We start from the raw sequence: 23,739 nt of genomic DNA, 5'->3' as shown, positions 1-23,739 counted from the left end.
CACACACACATCCACAATCCTAAATACACACACATCCAAAGACCCACACACGTTCACTCAGCCTGCAGCCAGAGGTTGTAGATCAGGTTTGATTAGTGTTGCTCTGACTCTAATTGGAGCCTGTGTCCCGTGGCTGTGTGTCAGTTTGGAGTACCACGCTGAGCCCCAGTCCCTCTCTCTGCCCTTCACCCTCCCTGCTGGCCTCTTCCTCTCAGCGCTCTGTCTCTCCCTCCTCTCACCCCACAACATCGCCCTAACGCCCTGTGCAATTCTTTTTCGTCTTGTTTTATTGTCAATTTTCAACTCCTTTCCCCCCAGCTTGTGGCACGACATAGTTTAACAGGTAGAACATCTGATAAATACAGCCAGGGACTGGGGTTGGACTCGCACAGATGACACTTATATATTTCCATACATTACTGTTTTCCAATTAGGGGCAGCTGGATCCTGCAATACTGTATGCATCTGCTTGGTTGCTTATGGCACAAAACAGAAACAAATTAAATTTAGCAAATGTTACAAAAATCCTGCTTTACACTCGATAGATAAATAATATGAAATATTTGTCTCTAACAAAAGCAGCAGGCTTTTGTAGTGTCGATTACCTAATGCGAATAAATGGACTCCATATGAGGCTCCTTTTTCAACTTCAAGGTCAATAATGTTTTTAGCTAATGACAAAACAACAAATTATCCGTGCATTTAAGCTTTAGGAGCTTTCCACCTTTATTCTCCTCCATTATGTCGCACTTGGGGATCGACACTTCTCGACTGGCAAGATGGCGGCGAGTGGAAACAAACAACTGGTGAAGTGAGTTGTTCAAAAACTTTCTTTTTAGCAAACTCTGTGTACACAAACAATGTTCTCAATGCTCGAGTTCATGTGTAGAGACCCTGGTGATGCTACGAGCAAAGCCTTCTTAGTGTATTAAAAATAGCTCCAGTCCCGGAAACTAAAATACGGTCAATCTTAAAAGTGGTGCGTTTGTTGTTATTATGCTTTTGCACGAAAGTTTGACTCAGGTACATTCATGAAAAAGCCCAGGAAGTGTACAAAACGTTCCAGGTAATGACTTTAAAATGCCAAATTTCTGAATTAACAAACAACTTGTTCACTCAGTTAAGCCCTCTGTCTATGTAGTAGAAAGACACAAACATTTTTAAATTTTAGCTATGACGAGAGAAGAAGGGCTGACCAGAATGCACTGCGTCGCACCAGACCAATAAACACTCCTGCTGATGGTTGACATATTGCAAATTGGGTGCTTGGTTTCAACTCGTCATCTGTTTTGAAACAAGAAACAGTTTGGCGGCCGGCTGCTAACAAACAATATCATTTTACCCCTAGACTGTGATATATTTTTGAAAACATTTTGGATGGGAAATATACAATGGATGATAATCATATTTGATCAGCACTGCCTTCCTCTGCAGTTTGACTGGAAGTTTCACAATAATAGAACCATATGTTGGCCACTTCTGGTTTGCAGTCTGTCTCCAAACAGTATGCTTAAAAATACGTTTTTTGAAAACATTTTAGTTTGGAAATGGGCAGTGTAGTAACAGAATCTTCACAGTTAATCAGCACTGCCCAGTTTTGACAGATTTGTTAGAGTTTGGTGAGATGCCCCTCACTCGATCCAAGTGAGAGGGACAGACTGTGGGGCGGCTTTGTAATAGAACTTAAATGTGTGTTTGGTCTCTACACCCATTCTTTTTTCCTCGAGCCTTCATCCCTCCTCTATCCCCATCCCCTCCCCTTCTCTGCTCTACAGGAGAGGACACATGTCCCTTTGGGGAAAGCCCGGCCCCAAGGTTCAGTGAGTTCTATCACTTCGGTCCAGTCACTCTCCTGTCCTCTTTAATCCCTCACCAGCAGGCAGACAGGTAGACAGACTGACACTGAGCAGACAGTTAAGGTCACAGACAAGCACAGTCTGAGACAGCTGAAACCCTTTTTTTTTTAATATATTATTTAACTATGACTCTGTCGGAGTAAGGATGACAGATGATGTTTATTACATTTTTGCTCCATTTGGATTACAATTTAGAGAGACATTTTGACAAGTTTTATATATAGATTGACATTTATTTCACCACCAGTTGATATAAGACATCTTGCAGAGAAAGGTATAAAGAGCGTGTGACGCAAAAGGAGAAGGTAACTTAACAGTACATTTTAGATTCCATCCATTAAACTCCCATCACAGGCGATCGTGTACTGCTGAAGATGCAGTGTTTTCAGGAAGCTTAGTGGTTTAAACAGATGCCATAAAATCACTAGGGGGATTTTTAATATACAGGGTACATAAAAGATATGATTCTAAGTAAGGAACTTAAGGTCAGTTGCAAACCTGAAATAAGAAAAGTTAAATGTCGACGAAGGCCCCCAGCAGTTACAACCACCTCCCCCTTCTCCCCTGCTCTGCTGTGCTGGCCAGGCAGTTATGTGGGGAGCCAGCGCCAGTTTGCCACTGTCACCCAGCCGAATGGGAGTGAGCACTGGAGGCCACCATTGAAATGAATCAGATCCATCACTGTCTGCAGGGGAGAGGAGCTGAGCAGCACAGTCTAATGCATCGGGAGGGGAGGGGGGCCTCGATGGGTGCAGCATATCCAGGCCACCCTACTCTATGAAAGCTGCATTGATTTCATCATTGCTTGGTTCTGTTGGCCAAAGTACCATCAACTTTGTCAGAAGAGAGCAGCGCAGTGTTTTTGGTCGTTCAAGCTGCTTGGTTTGGTAGGTGTTTGCAATGCCAAAACAATGTATCATTCTGAACTAGGATAAAACATTTTCTACGTAATGTAATTTGAAATGTTACATTGTAATACATGAATGAATCACCTCAATGAAAATGTGAACATCATCGTGTGACCTCTTGCCAGCCTTTCACAGTCATGCACACACAAATGTATAACCCCCACAAAAACACACCCACACGCGCTTCCATATATTGCCCAAGGTCTCCCAGAGGCCCATTGGCGCTAGATCCAGCCAGGCAGATCCTCTCAGTGGCAAAGACAAGTGTTTCAATAGGCTGGTTCATACTACTGAGGGCCCATGATTAAGCCCATGTCTGATGTGGAGTACCTGGTCTATTATGCTGCCATTAAAGCAGTGCCGATGAGTGGCCTTTGCCTTGGGTTAAAATGAGAAATTTTGCTGACCTCGGAATAAAGAAAAAAAAAAAAACTTCAGCATGATTAAGGATGTATTCAAGTCTAACAAAGCAGCCACACAGCGTGGGGACTATTTTTAATGGAGCACAAGCCCGGAAGGTCCCCATGAACCTGATTTAAAATCTGAAGAGTGTGGACCCTTATGGCTCTTATCCAAGCTTGAATCAAATCTATTTTATTTTATGTAGCCCAAAAATCACAATCACATGGCCTCAGTTGGGGTTGGGCTTTACAATCTGTACAGTGAAAGACATCCTCTGTCCTTAGGCCCTTGATTCGAGTGAGGGAAAACTTGCCATATTGAGAAAATGGCCCTTTTAATAGGGGGAAATAAAGATGGAGGAAACCTCAGGAAGAGCCACAGAGGAGGGACCCCTCTCCCAGGACGGACAGACATGCAAAAGATGTTGCATGTATAGAACAGAACAACAAAATCACAGTTTGCAAGCTGCATTGTCAGAATAATTTCATACACATTATATAAGATATTTTAAGTGTGTGGCCGAGGCATCACCAGGGGGTGCCTGAGCCATGCAACCTCCTCTCCATCATGGTGACCCAAGTCACTGGATAGCAGAAGTTGAAATAATATATTAATCAATGCATGTCCACCCATATGCAATTATAAAATGGAAGTTGGTTTGTTGAGATACAGGTTGGTGTGTGTGAGATTGCGCAACAAGATGACACCATCGAATGAGCGGCCGTCAGACCTGGACAAAAAAATGGTGAAAAAACAATGTAAAAAACACCAACATTTTCGAGATTTTTACATTTCATTCACACTCAGATCTTTTTTTATGTGCTGCTTGAAAATGCTCATAGAAACTGACTGATGGAGCCCCACGTAGTGGGTTGAAGAAGCAGTAAAACGAAAGCAACAAAGATCTAAGTCCGAGGAGCAGATGGAGCTTTTTTTAAATGGGGAGCAAAATATATGAGTTGTATTAGTTTATTACCAGTCCTATTACCAATACCTTATATTGTATTTGATATGCAATCATTTACATATATAACATTCTAAGTAAACATACAATCACAGAAACCCATGCACACTCACTCTATACACACACACACACACACTCCCAGAATAATAAATTCTTCTTCTGTTCTGGTTCCACAGATAGCCCTTGTTTGAAAAAGTACCAGTCTGCCCCAGATAGTCAATGATATGATTGGTCACTGCCAATTTGTTTCGAGTATTGTAATTGCGTTGCTGCTTCAGAGACTTTTGTAATTTCCCTTTCTATATTTGAGTTCTATTAATATATCATCACATGTGTTAGGCAATTAAATTTATTTTCATTTCAATTCCTTTTTTTTTTTTTTTTTTTTTCAGCCCACACTTCCGGAATGTGCTCCATCGTATGTTACTCACATTATTAGCACAGAGACAGATCCTCAAGTCAAAAAGTCCTGTGACTGAATTAAATGGTGATCTGTTACAGTAGTTTGGCTGTTGAAAGTCAGTGTGGAGTAGCCAAAAACTTACTATTGCTTTTCATAAAGACTCAAGTAGTGGTAAAATGCGTAATCAGTATAGCCACTTGAGTATGAGTAACATGTAAAAATAAAGAAGAAGAAGACAAACACTGGGACACTTTTCCCCAAGTCGTATTTGTTGTGGAGCTAACTGAAATAGTTCCAACGACAGATGGTCCTCATCAGGTAAAGAAGTAAACAGACACCTGCATTTATTTGTGACACAATAACAAATCATCATCTCCTGATTAGATAATTGGCCACATTTATCCCACGGCAATATTCCCAGTCTGTGTCTCTCAGCATGATCACAAAATATTACATTAATATACACTATTATAAATACAGTTTCTTGTATAATAGTCAAAAAGTGAATATAAAGATTGTCCATATGTTACAAATTTCCAGTACGCATGTCTGAGTTTCCATCACGATCACATGTGAGCAGGTCTATCCAGTCACATGAAGACAATAAGACTACAGAAGTCATTCAATGACTTAATCAATTGAATTAGGACATAATGCTCTGCAGATGTTTCATCATTGTATGTCAAATACAGGTGTGTTCACTTCTTTACTTGGACCTGAACAAGACCACCTGTGGTTAAAACATTATATCACTCGTGTCCACAGTTGTGTGCAAAATATGGGCTATATTTTTTCTGTTTTTCATCAGGTTACACCAGTAAGCATGACTAGTTAACTGCATGGCACTAGGCACTCACGCACCGTTAGCTTGGATATTTAGAGTAGGACAGAAAGCAGGAACAGTTGCGGTAGTTTTGAACCATGATATACTGTGTGTATAAATTATCAAATTCATGACCACAACATACACACTCTGTCAGTGACAGAGGGGTTCTCTGATTTTCTACCAACTAGGGGTCCACTGGTATTGCTTTTTCAGGGCCTATATTGATTCCAAATGTTAGAAAACGTGGAGACTGAAAACCGACATTTGTGACCGATATTCATTTGCAGTCAAAATGAAAATCTTCTCTGTCAAAACTTTGGACAACCAGTAAGAGAATGATCAATACAATTCACTCTGGACTGTTCTTCAGTACAGTGTCCAGGTACTTTACTTTGATAATTTTTGTTACTAGTGACCTTGCACGTTCACATTATTCAGGGTTTATAGGCTATTCATTTTGATGTGTTAAAAATCACATATTGTTGTGGGCAGGACATCGTGTGAGAGGATGCTGCATCAGAGCCAAAGTAGATTACGTACATTTTTAAATTAGTTTATGTTTATGTCCGACAGAAAAATCACAGATTAATTCATTCGTAAATATTAATCAGTTATAGATTTATTTTTAACTTTCTGCCCTCCATTATTGTTTGCTTCTTAAAGAATGTACATGCATTTATTCAAATAACCAACGTTAACTCTAATACCTCAGTGATTTTGTTCATCATTGTTTTCACAATTTGAAAACATTATCCATAGAGTGGATTTCCTTTTGAAGTATGGCTGTTGTTGTCAACCTATAGAAATCTAAATGATACAGTTATATAACATTAGATGGAAGAACCTGCAGCGACAGCAATTTTTCACTGGTTTAAGTAGTAAAGTAATATCCTTTTAAATAGGAAACACTGAGCAAAGTGTAGCACAAATGTAAAAATCTTTCATAAGCTGAGACAAGGGGTGCTGGATAGACTGCAGAACAAAAGGATGATCACTTGACTGTGTCTCGTGGTGACATATAGACCTAATTAATGAGCAGTTTATATGAATGTGATCATGAGATTTGCATTTGATCAGCTGCCCTACTTTCTGCTGTAGAAACTGGACCTAGGGGCAGAACAGTGAAGTCTGCTTATCATGAGACATCATCAGAACTCATCTCATTAAAAGGAGGATTGTAACTAAGATAGTAACAAATGTGTAAATATTTAGGGTTATATTATGCCTAGAAAAATAAGATGTATTTTATGCCTGAGCTAAACCATCCCCATCCTGTTTATGAACTCTCGCTCAGTGGTGGATGTTTGTTTCTGTCTGCTGCAGCAGCTACAGCGGTTCATGACATTACTAAGATATTTATCACACTGGAATCTAAAAGCAGACAGACTGATGATAAGTATACCCGTGGCTGGGTTTCGTTCCTCTGATTTAAAAATCATCACAGGACGTGCGCACACGCCTCTCTGTGCATTCATGATGTTATTTATGACGAAGATCTCCCGCAGACATCAACTATTTTTGACAGACTGGTTGTCGTGTGTTTTTTTTTTCTTTGTTGTCCTTCTTGAAAGCGCGACAGCGACTTGCCAATGAAGCGCTGAATTTATAACAAGCGACGAAAAACTTACTTCACCCAAGATGCTTCACCCCAAAACCTTTCTCATCTTTCCTGTCTGTTTGCTTTGCTCATTCGACACGTCTACAGATTGAGTTGAATTTCCCAGTATTATTTTTGCATTGTGGCGCTCCACCATAAACTTCTCATGATAAGTCATGAGACAGAACCTCTGCCCAAGGATGGCAGTGCTATCACTGCAGTCATTCACTTCAAATATTTGCAACTTTAACTTTATACATAAGCATTCCCCATCTTTTGACCACTTGAAAGATTTTCCAGTCCTACAAACCACAATTATGTAAATACCATGTGGTACGAGAAACCACAGCAAAGTGGCCAAGTGCATTCAGTCAGCTGAGAAAACGTGTTTCGGGTTTCCTGTTTTCTCATTTCCTCAAACCACTGACACAGTACCACATTCACAGAAATGTCCAGCCCTGTCGGCTGTGCCTCATCAAATGCACAGCTCGTGATCCCGACGTGAGGTTTCCATATACTTGACAGCTAATTAATGTCAATGCTTGAAAATAGAAGGAATTTGAGGATTGTGATGCATAAGAATGACGGGGCAGACGAGTGGGTCAGCTAACATTAAAAGGCTTATAGCATGCAGCAGTGGGCAGTTTGACAGGGAACAGGAAGCAAAAATGACCTCTTCTGAAAACAGTTAATTGTTCTATCTGAGGCCATTTGCTTTGGAATGATGACCAACCAAGGATCATCATTTACCTTACTTCTATCTTGCAGCTAACCATTAGGGATCATGGTCAGGTAATGGGCAAGCTGGAACACTGATTTATTATTGATGCACAGCAGCATGGGGTACAGGAATAAGATCAAAGCCTGCAGAGACTTTGCTCTGTGTGTTCACAACCAGCATTGTTGCCTCATAGGCTTACAGACAGTAGCTTAGTTAACTCTGTGAAGAGAGTAGATGTAACAGCTTAGTCTGTATATAAAAGAGCAGCAAAGTAGTCTCCTCAGCATGCCAATTGGCCTGTTTTATAATCCATTCCAAAAGCATTGCTGTTAGTCACTACAAGAACGCTTATGCAAAGAGACAAGGGGAAGGAAGTGGCTGGCCCTAACAAAAGATGCTCACTTGGATGAGAGAGGACTGATCGATAGAGCCTTGAGAGAGCTATCAATCAGAACCCCGGCCTAGTAAATTATGGTTTTATTAGTATTGAGCAGCCACTGCTGGGAGAGACCTTAAAACATTAAGACACTGGCCCCCATCAGAAGCAAGAGAAGGGAGGGAAATCTGTTACACCCCCCCAACCCCCCACCCCCAGACTTAATATGGAGTGATTGAAGTCTGATTAGGTCATGACATGTAGGAACGATTGCTCCCCAGTTTTTATAGCAAATAACCGAGATTCACAGAAAGCGGATAAAGCGAGGGCACCGAGCAGTGCACTCTGGGAAATGCAGTTTGCAATGAGGCAGTGACTAAATTGAAGAAAGTAGCTCACAGAGCAGCAGAAATGCAATTCCGGCGCTGCTGGGCCCGCATTCCCAGCCAGCTCTCTGAGGACTAACTCATTTAGGAGCGGCAAGGGAAACTCAATAGGACCAATTGAGAAAATAATATATTGAATCTGGTGGTTGAGTGGGCTGCTTGGGCATGGTGGACGACTGCAAAGGTGAAGTGTGTTCTTTAGTGCCTGAAGACCCGAGTGTTGTTAGGCAACATACAGACTTGTATGTGAATACATTTACACGCATTCCTTTCACTTAGCAGCATTGCACATGTGGTGTTCAGTTGTCGGCTATATATAATACTATTGCACTGTGCTCGAGCTTGAACAGTCAACTCTAGACAAATTGCCACCAGAAATACCGATCCTGAATGAAGAGTGGAAAAAGAAGATGGAATACTAATTGTTTGATGTAAGTGGAGGTTATGGTTGGAAAAAAATGGCCACATTTAATGTGTTTTACGTTTCTCTTAAGTTAAAGTAAAATTGACAATGTTAAAAGCCTTGTTCAGTGAAAAGGTTTTAAATGACTTTTTCTAAAATTTAGCTACTATAGCTCTCCGTTAGTGGAGAAAGAACATGCATAACGTCACATCTTATGGGCTGTCACAGGAAATATGAGCCTGGTCCCTCACAAAACTCCACAGTTGAGCAGCATTGAACAACTTAAACAAACTGTCCACAGGCTTGTGTTAGCAACCAAGAGAGACTGGAAGTTCTCATTTTTCGCATCACATTACAATCGCTTCACATATGACCAGAAAGAAAGTGATTGAGACATGTAAACTGCTGCAAATGGTGAAGTGGAGCCATTTTACAGGTAGCTTATACAAAATGGCCTCATTACAGACATCTTTACTGTAAGTTTTAACATTGCTACGTTATCGTCTGTAGTGCACAAAAGAAGAAAGTGTTCAATATGCAGTATTAGCTTTCAAACTGGCTAAGGTAGTGAACCCACTAATCAACAGGGAGGTAAACAAAACCCAAAAATCATTAAGTCATAGGGGAGGTGTTTATTTCCTTTTGTGCAGTTTGTTTTCTGCTGTTAGAATTGTTGTAATGTAATTATGTGTCAGTGCTGGAAGTGAGCCTCATTCCACTAGAAGAGCAAAGTAGTCAATAAGCTCCTGAGCGTCTTCTTCTATTGGATTTGAAATAAGGCTTCAGCTAGGTTGTCATTGTATCCACAGGTCAGAGTACATTTGCATTAAGTTGAGCTTTTCACCTCTTCCTTTAGTGGACGTGGGTTGCATTCACAACAATAGCAGCCTATCACAACTGTCTCATGTTTTGAGTTGTGTGAGTAAGCATACTTAATGTCTGCTCATCGTTTGTTTTACTATAGATGGCGTTAATGTTTAATCCTCTTGTCTGGTGTAAGCCTAGATCAACTACATTTTCCATCTCAAAAGTACAAAAAAAAACAGTTATTGTCTTCAGTTGAAGAAACGGCAGTGATGGAGGAGCTGAACCTGACCAGGAGATATTCACACACACTATTCTGGAGCCTTCTTATTTCCCATCTGAAAGAGGTTGTTGTGAATTTGAAGTTTCCCTTAAGAACTCCGAAAAGACCTGGGCAACCACTTTGGGAAGCACTGGCATTAGATGAGGCTCTAGGTGGATGTGAGAAGCTAATGAAAGTGTGGTATCTAGCCAGCGGAAGGGTGAGTTGTGCACAGGGCAGGATGCAGCAGCTTAAGGATTGTAATTACAGCATTATGATGGAGGTTGACTGGATTAGAGCCATGGCAACAGGCTGAGACCAGGATAGAAGGCCAAAAAATGGCCATGGACTAGACATTATTAGCCTTAGTTGACAGCTCAAGACCAGCACTGTCAACGCACTGCTTCTTCTCATTCACTATTCTCAGAACTCTAGGTCGGGCAGATGCTGGCGCACAGGGAAAAAAAAAAACATTTTAACCATTAGTCTGCATTTAAACAAACACGAGCCCCATTTGCACTGCATTTCTAGTGCGGGAATCATGCGCTCACACTCCGCCTTGCCGTCTGTGTGAAAGTTACAGATGTGGGTGCAGATGCTTGGTTCAGCGTGAGCAAAGGTGGCAAGGCAAGCCTTCGCTGCAGTGATAATTGCTCTGTAATGTCTTTGTGTGAAAAGGGATTATGCGTGAGGGAAGCATCCGAGTGTGTGAGTGCATACATGTATTCATGTGCATGTGCGTCTGTGTTTATGTAGCCCTTTTCACACAGAGACTCCGCAGTATCACCGCAATTAAGGCTCACCTTTACGCTGCCTTTGTGTGTTCACACTGAGCCAAGTTTTTTTGCTCTAAATCACGTCGCATTATCACTGCCATTCAACTGCAGGAACCGTCTGTTTTTCGGGCAGAAATGTGACAGAGAGTCGGTAGGATGTACAGGATGACATAGGTTTTGTCCATGTATGGATGCAGTATTTTTTTCCTCATATAAGTTGCCAAAGACACTACCAGTCACCACATCACTGTTGCGAGGCGGAATATCAGCGCATGATTCCCGCGCTGAAAGGGCAGTTTGAATGAGGCTATAGACAAACAAAAGCATTACCTTGAACACAAACACACAGGCATGCTCAGGAAGTCCAGTGGGAACTGAGCAGCAGATGATCTTGACTGGGCTCAGTGTGAATATCAGTGCTCGGCCCTCTCCCTCAGTCAACAAGATAATCCACTCTGAAAATGACTAGATTAAGACGGATTAAACACATGATAAAGTGATGAGAACCGCTGGTAAGAAAGCCCAAAAATCCCAACAAAGGCACTGATAATCTGAAAGACATACACAATAAGAGCCTTGACCAAAGTGCTTCTGCTCTTGTTAATGCTGCGATACCTTAAAGATCATGATTTGTATTATACCTATGACGACTGGTGCTGGTGGCATTATGTTTTCTGGCTGTCCTTCCATTCATCCCTTTCGATATCTCCGGGACACCTGAAAGGAATTTCTTCAAATTTGGCCCAAACTATCACTTGGTCTCAGCGATGAGCTAATTTAGAATTTGGTGGTCAAAGGTCAAGGTCACTTTGACCTCACAAAACAAGTTTTTGGCAATAACTTGAGAATTCACATGCTAAATATGGCAACATGTTCACACTAATGTGTAATAAGATGAAATAATTAATTCATGACAGTTTATATCCAAAAGGTAAAAAGGCAACTTCACTGTGACATCATAACGGCTGATGGCTTAGCCGTTAGTCATATAACTCCATAACTCCGGAACAATATTTCACATTTTGGCAAATACTGACTTGGTGACAATAATCTTGACTGCTCACCTTGCAACATCTATATTTGAAGCGCTGCAGTCAGTGGTTTGATATGATATACTGACATTGAGCTTCTGGTGATTGTCATTCCCCCATTTGACAAGGCTCTGTATCAGTCCTCTGTACTCCGCTGTAAAAATAGTCTTTAAATTGAATGTCTTCAAACTGCTTGGTGGAGACTTACAACTGTGAGGCGGTAATTCTAGTTTGTTGATATTTTGGCACATTTCTTTTTTGCAAATTGTGATGATTGATACTCGTGTTAACTCTCCAATTTCCTTATTTTATCAAAATACTACCTCTGCCGTAAAATGCCCCTGTCTCGTTTCGTCACAAGATATTTCCTACTGCAACTACTACTACTACTACTACTAACAGTAATAATAATATTAATAATAATGATAATAATAATAATAGTGATAATAATATGAGGCGACAGCAGAGGGTGCAGATTTTGCACAAAATGAACCAGCTTGTCATGCAGTAGTCAGTAAACCTTCACAAGTCAGCAAACATGCAAAGTGTGCTAAAGCATTAGCATGCAGGGAAGCAAACTTAATTAATACTGGATACACAAAAATTAAATTGCTACCATTTTGCCTCTGTGTCAACTTGATTCCAAAGTCTATTTGCCGTAGAAGCCAATGAATACTTTTAAAATGAGCCTGTTCAGCTCTGAGGGATATATAGAGACAGTGGCAGTGTTGTCTTTCTGAGATCCATTCCTCTTGACACATTCTATACATACTTTTGATATCATTCGGTTCTCAGCTGCTTGCTCTCTGTTTCACCGCGTCCACTCATTTCCCTACCTCCTCCCTAAAACCCTCCATCTTACTTCTTCCCTGCTCACGACAACTGACAAGTCTCCAGATCTGAACCAGATTAAAATGTGCAGAGAGGGGTTGAGTAAAAGAGAGAGAAAGCGAGTAAAATAAATCTTCATTTCGACAATTTGAACCCTATTGAGTCTGAATCATCCGGGGACATGCTTTTTATTATAAGGCTCGCAGTGGCCTTGGCTCTGATTGTAATTGCGTTGACCTAGCCTCCATTTTCACACACACACACTCTCTCTCTCTCACACACACACACACACACACACACACACACACACACACACACTGCTTCTTCGTCTCCTCACAACCCGCTCTTATCAATTCCCTGTTGCGATAAAGTCCTGCACTCTCAACCTCATTAAACCTCTCATTTATATTAAATAGCCGATAAGTCCCTCTGCCCTGGTATGCATCTCCCAGGACACGCTACTCCCACGAGAAGGCGACTTGGCAGCACCCGCGATCCCCCTTTTTTCTCGTTATTCCTTCCATTTATTTACCAAATACTCCCCACCACCTCCTCTTCATTTTCTCTCCTCCTCTTCCTCCTGCTCCCTTGTCCTTCTGCTGCAGTTGTTGTCTGATCTTTTACTCTCGGCCGGGAGCCAGCAGAGTGTTGTGAGACATCAATATTAGCCAGGGCCTTCTGGTTTAAAGCATGCTTGAGGTACAGAGTTGAACTGTGCAGACTATCTAGCTGTAAGGGAGCTATCTGTAATAGGTCCTGTACAGGGAGTTCAGTGCATTCCTGCGGCAACCCACAGGCTGCTATGAAGCATTGTGGGAAATAAGGCCACTCTCTGCACGCGGATGTGAGATTTTTCCCCACTCTACTTCCTTACTCTAACAGTGGTAGCTTCATTGTCTAAAAATACCACATTTGAAAGACTATTGGCTGCTGCAGACTGGACACAGTATCTGGGCCCAGTGGTCCCAGACCCAAAGCCTAACCGCTAACTGTGTCCCCTGTCAAGACTGACACATGCACTGAGTGTACAGTGGGCTCAATAACCAGCAGTGCGGCGTATCGACCACATGGCAAATGTCACTGGTCCATTTACTGGGGATCATTGTTAGAGGCAGCTGTCTATTGGCCTATGAGAAATCCATGGAGCTCTATCCAGCTCTGACTTCTACAGGAGCCGTTTCACACTGCTGAACCAGAAAATACCGATGTAAGCCGAGATCGACATTGAAGCCTGATTCCATGTTTCTGGAGTATTGACAGCGTCACATTGGGGGCCATTTTATGCAGGTCTATTTCTTCACTTGTGCATGAATGTAACTTTTATTTTTACAGTTTGTGTGATTCTGTCATAATACGCTCACTTAAGATTACCGATTATTTTATGACATGCACAATACATTGTCCAATGTATTCCTGTGAGTAGATCAAGAGTAATGACGGTAATTTTCTATTAGTCTGAATTGGGGATAGGGTTATTAATGAAGTTATTAGTTGTTAATTAACTTATTAATGTTTGTACTTCAGGATAATGCTGTGAAATGTTAATGTGACTGGTAGTAGTTGTTAAAGAAGGATGGTAGCAGTATCTTTTCATTTAATGGCAGTAGAGTAGTCTGTACCAGAATGAGAATTGGTGCATCCATCACTGACACAGTGCTGTGGAGATATGCACAGTTGAGAAACACAGAAACAGATGTTTATTTTTTTATTTTTTTTATTCAAACCTTTCACTTAAAAACATGACTTTGATTTAAATGTTTGTGGGGGAAAAAAGTAATTGGCCCTTTAAGGGAAATAATTAATATACAATTTATTATTTACTAAATGGAAAATTGAAGTGGCACTGTACCTATTTGTAAGCCCCGTTCCTACCTTTATCTCTTTCCCCGTCTCTGTAGGCCCCTGGCAGCCCTCCGGCATTAGACCATCCTGTGAACTCTCTACTGGACAACCATGAGCGGCGGATTTCCCACTCCCTGTATGAAACCATTGAAGGCTTGGACAACAGCTCCACATCGCTGCCTAATATGACCGGACGCATTGGTGAGTCGAACATCGCTGAGGTTCTTTTACTCTCCCTTTCAGCACCTTGGTGTCTCTTTCTTTTAGACAAAGTGACACCACAAATTGGATTTCTTTCGGCCGGTCACTCCCCATTCACATTGATAGGAAGTGTGGTTGACCTGCTAACCTCATGCTCATTGGATATACTTTTCCCTTGAATTGCTGCTGTCTGTATATTGACATTCCGTGATCAATTTTAACATCCACCCCGCCCCTTTTCTGAAGTGTCTCCTCATCACCTTCAAAGCCTCATCCCCCCCCTTCATCGCCCTGCATCCCAAGGTACACCCAGACACCGTTCAAACCTCTCAGGGATTAACGTCATCCACAATCCTCCCTGCCTTCACTCCGCTCCTGACTGACTTCACTCGGGTCAATTCCCATTCTACCCAGCTGACATCAGTGGGCTAAGATCTCATCTCTTCAGGTGTATTAGAATTGGCAATTCAATCCTCTGCCAGTCGCTGCTGTCATCTCAGCATCGACAGACATTTCACATATGCATACAGACAGAAGGCGAAGGTGATTGCACCAGTGTAGGGGAAGGCGTGTTCGTGGGGGGGAATGCGGTGCAGTCACATGTATCCACGCACACAGCGGGTTTTTGTTCATTTTGAAATCTTCTTTCCCATCCGCATTCGATTGTTTTCTCTCCATCCTTTCTTCTTTTGTCGTCAGTATCTGATTTCTCTCTGTCTTACCCCGGTTTCCCCCGTTGTGTTTCTCCTTTCACCTCGTTTCTCTCTCCACTGATAAACCCCCTCCTCGTCGTCGACTCTTTCGGCTCCCGCCCCATCACCCCTCCATCCTCCTCTGCTCAGATGGAGTGAATTTGTAATCCGTCAACGATCTACAGTTTCTCCCTCTCTGCCCTTCTCCCCATCCGCTCTCCTGTTTCTCTCCTATTCCCTCCCCACCATCTCCCCCTGAGCGGTGCCACTCTGCCACTGATCACAGAAGATCAGAGGCTGTGTCAGAGGCATCTGATGGTTAATTAAGCCTCCAGATCAATAGGGCTTGCCCCTGACACTCTCTCTCCCCCTCTGTCTTCTCTCTCTCCCCATCTCATGTTCAGTCTCTCGTTGTGTCTCTTTCCTCCACCCCAAATAATAATGTTCTGAAAATGGGTGGGTTTTCCTCTCAGTTTGGCTTATTTATTCAACTGGCTTCTCCGATGCAGGCATTTCAGAACGCTACTGTGATCATAAGCGGCAACTGCGGGCGCACTGATGGAAAAGTTTCTTGCCATTGAAACTTCAAGGGCACCCAGCACTCATCTCATCCTGCGGAGCGGGAGTCAAATGAGCCAAGTGGAAAAGTTTTAGGGGTGGGGGTGGAGTGGGTGCTAAAGCAGCAACTTATCACAGCCGAAGCTCGGCGGAGTCCCGGAGTCTCAGATCTTTGACTCGGCTTGTCTCGCGGCAAAAAAAAAAAAAAAAAATGTCAGTTCCTTTCTTCCCTGTCTCGAGGCTGTCTCTGACTCGTGCCCTCATTAACCCATGCCTACATTATGTGACAGGTCTTCAACTTTTTAAACTGACACACTTCTGTTTAGATTTCTGCTGCAGTCAGAGTCAAGTTTAGATTTATGAGGTAAAATGCAGCATCTGCGAAGTAGATGAAGGAATTTGGTCAGTCCAATTTGTTGTTTCTACAATTTCTGCATATCTGATCCGCTTTTTCTCCCGTGGACACCTCAATTTACTGATGCAAGCGTTGTATTTTGTTTCGTCCTTAGAATGCATTCGAGCACAGTTAGTGTATTGGAAAAAAAGACAGTGCTGGCTTTCCGTCCTCCATGTGTCCACAAGCAAGTGGCAATGACCTTGCATCTCACAGACTACATAGAACTGAGATGTGGTTAACCTTGATCAAATGTCACAAAATTGACTTTGAAAGCAAACAGCATCAGTATTCATGATATTCATCTCACATGTGCATTGTTTGTTTTTTTCCCCTTTCCATTTCTGAATTTAACCAAAATGTCAGTGTACTGCATTTACCCACTTCAGTCTGGGATAAGGCAATATATAAGCAGAAATTGACACATTATAAGACTACAACAAAAAAAGCCTCATCACTTAGTAAGACACTAAAATGCATTTTTCCGTGCGGATAGTAAATATCTGCAGGCCAGACAGACAGTAGCTGTTTCCACTCTCTGTCTTCTTCTATGTGTTCTATCGGATGGGCTCAGACGTATTGCCTTGTGTGTGAAATGTGACAGTTGTGGTTAGAGGACAGATGCTGAGATCGGCTCGGCAAGGTCAGGAAGCACACAGCCGCCAGGGCTTGACTGACAGCTCGATGTTGAGTGTATCTAGACCTGCTAAATTACTGAATCATGAAGGCCAGACATGTGGAGTTGGTGCTATTGCAGACTCCATAGGCATATCGCAGATGCACGCACGCACACACACACAGTAGCGCACTCACGTGAGACCCCTCCATCAGGTTAAGCACAGTTTCCACTGATGTCAGCCATACATTTTTCCTCAGAGTAAATAGTGATTACTGACAAAAAACTAAGGGATTCTACATCTTAAGAGCCAGCATAGGAACTCCCTAACCGAATCAGACCCTCTCCTCTGCTCCTCGGCTCCATTATATGGCCTGTGCTGCTGTAAGTGGACTACGGCACCGAGGTAAATGGGACGGGATGGTTTTGCGCCACAAGAATTAAGATCTGACTTTGATTGCGAGTCATTGCAGATGGCAGCAAGTCAATACAGTGAAATTTCAGACTCCATATTTCTGCCAACCCATGAGTGTTATTGCTGCGCTCTCTTTTTTTTGGCAACTAGCTACTATGTCCTATGGATGCCTTAGCTTACCTCACCCAGGTATCGATCGTAAACTGGATCGTCACTTCCAGCAGTCACAGGTAGCTAGCTGACTTTCCTCTGAAACAGTAGCAGTAGGTCTTGTTCTCCACGGGGAAAGGTTCTATAGAAAGACATATAGGAATTATAATTGGCATTGCAGCAAAGAAAAAGCACAAAGTGACACAGGGAGAGGTGCTATAAAGCTGGTATGTGCCATCATATTGATTGTAAGGGCTTTTTACTTCTATCTTTCCTGAATTGTTTCAGGCTGTCATTCAGCATGCGTGTGTGTGTGTGTGTGTGTGTTAATCAATAGTCAGAGATAATCCTATTCCCTATTTGCCTCAGCAATGCTCAGATGCTGTGATATTGTCAGATTTAGCTTCACACATGCACACACACCGTATGCACTGAGCATCATGGCCAGAGGCTGAATCCACAGCTAGCAGGTGGTGAAGATACAACGCGTTCTGCTTGACTCCCTGCACACATAAAATGAGTTTCTGGCACTTTTCTTTTTCCTCTCCTGATTTCCTCCCGTCCCCACCTTGCTTTTGTCCTTCGGGGGAGGAAGGATCAAGAATTGGCAGAGATGAATTCCCAGCGTTAGAAAAACAGAAAGGAACAAAAGATGAAAAGGTGAATTAAATAGAAGAAAATATGGAACAGAGTAAAATCTCCTACATGCTCACAGTGTGACAGTGACAGTCAGGGTTTGACACAAAGGTCGTCGGGATCACGCCCGGCTTCACCTTCCGGTCTGTCTAATTGAAAAGTGCCACTGGGTGCGCGTCCACATGCTGGGGTGAAAATTGAGGCCCGCGGACCAACGCTTTCTGTGTATAAGGCTGTTTGGCAGAGTGCCTCAGTCAGGATGCACATACAGCACAGGCACAGGAGCGACAGAGGGGTGGGGCTGGGCCGGAGGTGGGAACCAGGAAAGCGGACTCTCGCTGTTATCACACAGGAAAGTAGGTGTTCACAGGATGTAATGTGTGCAGTGCAGGTGACAGTGCAAAATACTGTAGAGTGAGTCACTGAAAGAAGTGTGGAACAGCAAAGTTTTGTCACTTTGGATGATTTTTCGATCATAACAAGGACATTTATTCATTAGAAGGTGGAAAGTACAAGCACAAACACACACACAAACACACCCACACAGAGACTAATGTGAAGACACCAGTCTCTGAGTATTCGCAGACACAATAGTTTTACTTATTGGCGTTAAAGTGGGATAGTCTTCCCCGGACTTGGCCGCGCTTTACCCTCAACTTCTAGCATTTCACAGTCTGCTGACTCATCCGATCTATATGCTCAACCATCAGTGCAGGAGATGAGGCAGAGTGACCCCCCCCCCCCCCCCCCGTTAATTTGGTGTTCAGACTTCGCAGTGCTATTAGCATGAGTCAGTGAGAAAATGACAGACACGGTGTTAGCCAGGGACTTTCCTTGCTGTACTATACTGCAGTTAATCACTGCGGTCATCTGACCAAGCAGAGGCGTATTTGCCACATTTTTCTTTCACGTATTGTTTTGAAACTTTTGCAACACCTGTAAATTTGCAATAACAACTATGTAAATTGTGATGCAATTTTAATTCACATTCACACAGAAATGTGTTAATAATGACATTAATGAAGACTCAAACCGAATAATATATTTTATTTAATATGTTTCATCAAGATCGATATGTTGATGATAAATATTTTCCAAGTGCTGGGCATGGAATATTAAGTATAAAAAAATATATCAATTAGATTAGAGTATAAATTCCATTAGCCCTTGGCATGAGGGTAAAATGCAGTTAGAATAATAAGACACAGTTATGTAAGAACATCATTTCTATTTACAACCTTATGGTTCAACCACACAGGTGTATCTTCCTAATTAAACCTCTTCCTAGACTGTGTAGGTGTGCACAGACTGTGCTTGATTTTATCTATCTGACCTGCTAGGCTAAGAAAACTCTCCATCATTCTTATTGGTCCATGGAGTTTGGTGACCTCGCATAATCCAAGTACTGTATAACTTGGCAGTAGTTCAACCTGAGCAGAAGTCTAATTAAGCAAAGTAAATGAAAACACCTGCGTGGGTGTGCAGGTCGACAGCGCTGCATATAAACTGAATTCATGTAATATTGTGATGTGATACATTGGAGTTTGTTTCTGGAAGACGCGCAGAGCAGATAGAACAGACGAGTGGGATGTGTCTGGTCTGAATGAGGTTTACCACATAAAACATCAGGTATTTGGTTTAAAATGTTCCAGACCTTCACGTTGCCTTGACACGCAGCACAATAGCTTTAATTAGTATAACTATACCCCATAGAGTTACAGTTTCTCAGAGTCTAACTTTATTCTTGAGTCTACTTTTATTATTATTCTTTATTCTTCTAATTTTGTTCTGCTTACATATTTTTTTCACGGAAATACACTGCTCAAAACACCAAAATTAAAAAGAACTCCATTTACTTCAGTTCATTTGCGCTGGTGTAAAAGGCCAAACAGATGGGCTGGGACCTCTTGAAAGGCAGGTCTGTAGTGTGAAAGCAGCCAGACCAATTATATTATATGACAGGAATAATTTGATTATAGCATGATTTAAAAAGCTAAAGTCTCAAGAAAAAAAAAAAAACATCTACTGGTTATGAACTGTTCAGGAAGCAATATTAGTGTCTTGTTGTGCTTGTAGCCTCTGTGTACTTCATCCTATCCCTTCAAAAGTGTGTGACACAGTGATCCCACATTGATACCCTCTGCAATAATACCAATACTCTTTTGTTTGTCGTATCCACCTGTTTGTCATTATTAATATCATGCAATCTAATAGGCTTATTTCTTTGTGAGCTTTTTGTGACACCAGAGGACACAATTTTACACATTATATGCATTGAAGTTCCGCATGACCTGCTCTCAGTCACCATTGGACTTCCCAACATGAACATAACCAGAACTGAAATGCAACACTGTTGCTCTTGGTCTGGACAAAATGAAATGAACTACAGGTGTGGAGGCACTCTTAGAAAAAGGTCATCAGTGTCCCACGGTGAGCATAAGTCTTTGGTTTTTACCACCGTGTACTTAGAATGATTACCGGCTGCAATCCATGCATGGGCATGATAGCCGTGGCAGCGCGGATCAGCAAATGATCTCTCCTGCAGTCAGATCAATAGGCCAAAGTGTCACTGAAGGGAGGGGAGGAAGAGAGAGAAGAGAGAGGAAAGGAAAGTGTGTGAGTGTGTGATGGACAGAGATGGAGGAAATCTTGTAGTAGAAAGAAGATGAAGTGGGGCTATTAGCGTGACCTCTCACCTTACAGCTCAATGTTTCAGCGGGCAACGCTTGGTCAGAGGGCGGAGAAAGAGGAGAGAGGAGCTCTGATCCGTTTGGATGGATGCAGCCAGGTGGCCTTTTGAGCCAGAGAGCTAATCTGTCTCTGTCTTCACTCTGTGCCAGAGGCAGGAAGAACATCTCTGCTTCAGTATCATGGCTATAGCTTCCACAGGCTGGCGAGAGGGCTGCGTATGCCCCAGTACAGTTATGAAAACATCTGACTTTCGCTGATGATACTATTTGATAGAATTTCCATGACTATAATGTCTATGTGTGTAAAGCTCAGTTCATTCATGCACAGTATTTGTTATTTTTTCCATTTTTCCGCCTTGAAAATATTTAGTTTATGGACTGCACTGACAGTTAAAGTTTATGTTCTAACATTAAAATGAATAGCCACTATCATCAACTTGACTGCAATATTTCAGCTGTTAACTGTGATTCTGTTTAGCCTCCACATTACAATAGCATTACTATATAAACCCCACCCAACAACGTGTGTTTGTTTTTAGCATGATGTTCAATGTAACGGTCGCTGCCAAGGTACTGGGAAGTGTGTGTCTGCTTTTGTCAGCATAACTCATGGGAGATTATCTTTAATTAAAGTGTGATAAAGGCCTCAATTGCACAATCACGCTGCCATCCAACTCTTTGCTCAGCTGAACTTGTAAGACCAGCTTCTGTGAACCAGCATCATAATTTGAGTATTATCTATTCCCATGTGACCTCGCATACATGTCTCGAAGATATGTGCATGACTGCTGATTCATGTGCGATGCCGTCTTGATATACTTTTTTTTTTTCTCTTTCTTTTCTTTTCTTTTCTTGCTTTTATTCCGCTAACTGAGTGCATGAAAGGCCCCAGTGTTTTGAGGATCGCCGAGGTCATCACAGACTGAATAACAGCTTTTCGATTCTGGCCAAGATAGCAGTTCTGGGGTTTGGTGAAAACAGTAATTGCATTCATAGTGCTCAGGTTTAGATGCCTGTGGTTGTTTTGCTGTGGTGCCATTAGGCAGAGCAACCGCTAAGAAGTGTTTCAACAAGAAGCTCAGACGACCTTCCCTGAGTGAAACGATAACAAAATAGATACAAAAACAGAGATGAGAATGTGTTCCCTCATTTTTTTCAGCACTTGTTTACATTAACAATCGTCTCTCCATAATGAACGACCTTGACTTTCATCTGCCTTAGTCATCAGCTAGTTTGAGCTCCGCCACTGTCTGTCTGTCAGTCTGGCTGGCTGGTAGAGAGGTGTCTCTGATGGTTCAGTCACCTGCCCCCTTTTTTCCCCTCGTCACCGACTGTGTGGAGCTGTTGAAAGCAAAGTGTGTTAAAACAGTGAGTGAGCAGTTCCATCTGCACCGCGCTGTGCCAGAAACACCACTGAGGTGCTGAAAAGTCCTCTCTCCTCTCCAGATCTCGCTTGTTTCAACACTTTACCTTTTGTTTTTTAACCTTTTTTCTCTCCAGTTTTATGAACCAAGAAGCGGTAAAAAAACATACTCTCCCCAAGTGTCATTTTCATTCGGTCTTTTCAAGTCTTTTGTACTTTTATCTGCTCAATCTTCCCAGTTTAGCTGTTTTGGTCATGAGTTGCCTCATGCAACAATAAGTACAAGTGGTGAGTTGGAGATATCCCACTATACTCACTATGCTGACAGATTCGGAAAAGCAAGTAATGCAGTTTCTCTAATTATTTTCACCTTTCAAATCATCAGCGCAGCCTTCACTATACCTGTCCTCTAGCCATTTATCGTGTAAGTATGTGTGTACTTTAGCTACTTAGCAAAGAGACAAGTGGAATGACTTTAACAACTCCTCATCTGCAGAACTGGCCACTTGTGTCAAGATGTCCTGACTGGAGATCTTTCATAAAGCTAGGAGAGGGGGAACGTGCAAAGTTTCTAATTAGAACCATGTCCCGTGTCAGTAATAATGCTCTGCTGACATGAGTGAATGGAAGGTGACTGTTAGTCATGTATTGTTTTTAGGACTGCATAATTCAAAAAGAGTGTTGTGTCCATGTGCAGTGTATTTGAAACGCACACCAAACCTTTTACAAAGCTTCGTTTGAGGAAACTTCCACCACACTGTGTGTCCTCTCCACTACCTCTACTGTAGTGAAATTCTGAGCGTCGCTGATGCAACCGGGAGGTAACTCTACCTACTAGCTGAGGGAAAGTAAAAGAGGGGTTGCAGCACGATATGTATGTGTATACGTGACTGTCTATTCTCACACCCTTACACAGTGTCCTTCAGCAAGGTCTTGCTCAGAGAGTGGCAGTGGCTGCTATCAATGGCACTTCCTCTGACACCCCTCAGATGCCATGGTATGGCCGCTGCTGGTGAGATGCATGGACGTATAATACAACCGTGATTTAATTAGTCGCCACTGTTTGTGCTGCTGTTCCAACAGATGCCAGGCAGTTATGAAGGATACTATCGTAAAATGCTGTCCTGAGTGATTGAGACGTGTCGGCCATAGACGCTTTGCACGACAGACTCACTCACTGCCATGACTTCCTTGGACGCTGAATAGAACAGAGCCACTGTTGACGTTGTTGGTCACACCGGTGGTTTTCCTGCTTAGACAAGTCAAAATGTCTGCCGTGAAGAGGGTCTATTTTTAATTGTATCAGCAGCTGTTGGAGAGATAAATAGAATCTTGTCTGTTACCACTAAATCTCGCCCCGAGTTAACCTGACCCTGAACGTTACACTTTGACCTCAGGTGATGACGTTGTTGCATCAGACGGGGGGGAATATTTTTTTAGATATCCCATAAATATACTGTAAACAAATGTACACACTTCTGTTAAACAGTTGTCCATAGGGGACACTGCAGGATGGCCACTGCGAAAAACAATTGCACAGCACCTCTTATTGATACTGTGACTCACTGCTAAATTGACTGTAAAACAGAAACATTGACAACAGAGGAGGGAAATCATTTGGGAAGCACGCGAGAGC

General features: G+C 42.3%; 1 protein-coding gene across 1 annotated transcript in view; it reads left to right on the top strand.

Annotated features, from left to right (window-relative positions):
- LOC115570419 (partitioning defective 3 homolog) overlaps positions 1 to 23,739 on the top strand; it is a 350,543-nt gene that overhangs the window by 195,189 nt on the left and 131,615 nt on the right. The window contains exon 15 of the mRNA XM_030399018.1: positions 14,445 to 14,589. Coding sequence (XP_030254878.1) covers positions 14,445 to 14,589 — 145 coding nt within the window. The remainder of the gene's footprint in view (positions 1 to 14,444; positions 14,590 to 23,739) is intronic.

This window comes from Sparus aurata, chromosome 19, assembly GCF_900880675.1.
Source record: "Sparus aurata chromosome 19, fSpaAur1.1, whole genome shotgun sequence".
Lineage (NCBI taxonomy): Eukaryota > Metazoa > Chordata > Actinopteri > Spariformes > Sparidae > Sparus > Sparus aurata.
The sequence above is the reverse complement of the archived record's forward strand: the minus strand, read 5'-3'. Positions and strand labels throughout refer to the sequence as shown.